The sequence below is a fragment of the Octopus bimaculoides genome, chromosome 3 (assembly GCF_001194135.2).
Source record: "Octopus bimaculoides isolate UCB-OBI-ISO-001 chromosome 3, ASM119413v2, whole genome shotgun sequence".
In the NCBI taxonomy this organism is placed as follows: Eukaryota; Metazoa; Mollusca; class Cephalopoda; order Octopoda; family Octopodidae; genus Octopus; species Octopus bimaculoides.
Genome location: NC_068983.1, coordinates 87,187,144 through 87,189,073, shown reverse-complemented (window position 1 = coordinate 87,189,073; position 1,930 = coordinate 87,187,144). Strand labels below are relative to the sequence as shown.

General features: G+C 35.1%; 1 protein-coding gene across 1 annotated transcript in view; it reads left to right on the top strand.

The window, feature by feature from the left end:
• The window catches only part of LOC106869142 (uncharacterized), a 103,119-nt gene that overhangs the window by 85,584 nt on the left and 15,605 nt on the right, over positions 1–1,930 (top strand). The window contains exon 5 of the mRNA XM_052966268.1: positions 1,782–1,855. Within this exon, the coding sequence (XP_052822228.1) occupies positions 1,782–1,855 (74 nt within the window). The remainder of the gene's footprint in view (positions 1–1,781; positions 1,856–1,930) is intronic.

Below are 1,930 nucleotides of genomic sequence, written 5' to 3'. Positions count from 1 at the left end.
GACTTTCATTACCTGATCTAAAAGCTTGATACCTCTGTAATTATTTGTATCTAAAGCATCACCTTTACCTTTGTAGCAGTTGACTATGGTGCTGCTACACCAGTCATTGGGTATGACTCCTTCGTGTATCACCTGGTTAACAATACGGGTGACTAGGCTATAGCTGACACTGCCAGATATTTTGAGCATCTCTGCAGTCATTCCTGATGGGCCGGGGGCCTTCCCTGTCTTCATACTCTTAATTGCTTTATCTACCATGGTACTGTCAACTCGGATAGCTGGTCCCTCTGTTTGGTCGACATTCGGCAGACTCTCTTTCTCCCATTCATTCGCTTTATTGAGCAATCTTTCGTAGTGGCGTCTCCAAACCTCTTTCTTCACAGCCTCGTTTAGTGCAAGCGTACCATCATCCATGCGGACACATTTCTCTCCCATGACATCATGGTTCTCTCTCACACACTGTCTTGCCACACGAAATACCTCGAGTCTTTGGTCCTCACAGCGCTGAACATTGGCAAACTTTTTCTTCTCTGCTTCCCCTCTGGCTAAATAAACCTGTCGCCTAGCTTCCCTTCTGGCAGTCTGATACAGTTCCCTGCTACCACCGTTTTTCCAGTCTTTCCAAGCCTGTTTCTTTTTTCTAATGGGCCTGTCAACAACATTGTTCCACCACCACGTTATTTTCGGTCGAGAGGGGACCTTGCACCAGCCACAGATCTGGTCGGTGGCCCTCAGCAGGTTGTCCCGTAGAAACGTTCAGTTGTCCTCTACATTGTGTGAAGCTACATCCCCCTCTATTTCGTCAAAGGCTTCGAGTAATAAGTCTCTATATAAAGCATATAGTTTATATCCATTTAAAAGAAGAAAAGAAAATGGAGATTAGAAAGTTAATAATTGTTTATTATTAACAACAAATAGGTCATCTTTGCTTCTTACAGCTGTTTCAATTAAAACTCAGTAATTTAATTACAAATTTGTACATTAAATTTACATTTATATGACATGAGTATAATTTCATCAGAGGTAAAAAAAAATGTATCTTTGGATGTTATATGTGGGCTTATCAATTCATTTCAGTAGACTATAACATCCAAAGGTACATCTTATATATGTGTTTTCCATATGCAGGTGACAACGTGAATGATTTTATAATGTATTGCAATTGCTTTATGGTTTGTTTCAGAACATTAAGAGTTGTTACTAACTATATTCATTTGACAAATTTCAGCTGGTTTCTAATTCAGAAAACATTTACTGTTGCATTAATTTTTAATGTCATCAAAATTCTTATATATTATTGCAAGAAAAGAAATATCTGTAAATTCATTTAGTGTAGGTGCAAAGTTTTCTAAGCATATTTCTCAAAATTTCTATCACAATGCCTTTTAGGATGACTAACAATTGTGATATTTGTGTTTTCCTGTGGGGTGTTTTGTGACATGATTTAAGTGAAATAGCTATGACTATTTATCAAAACCAGGTCACAAATTGAATTCATTGGAAACTTTTTTTTTAGTTTGTTTTTTTGATTTCATTAATTTTACCATCACAGCATAAAATATGAATGCTTGAAGCACATAATTCTTACAGCTGGAAGTTCCCTTTCCTTAATGCTATCCAAATCAATAAATGTCAAACATTGAGCTAAGGGTGACACATTTATTAACCTGAAAATGAAAATTGAAGATAAATATTTAAAGATGGATTTTACTTAATATTTTTAGATCGTTACATCAGTAAAATTCTGAGTGAAAATTTTCCTGTTTTATTCTATCATTTAGGATAAAAATGGAAATGTATTTGCTGCTCTTAGTTTGGAAGATAATGATTTATCAAGGGCAATGTGGAATATAATGTAAGTCATCTCTCTCTCTCTCTCTCTCTATATATATATATATATATATATATATATATATATATATATATATAT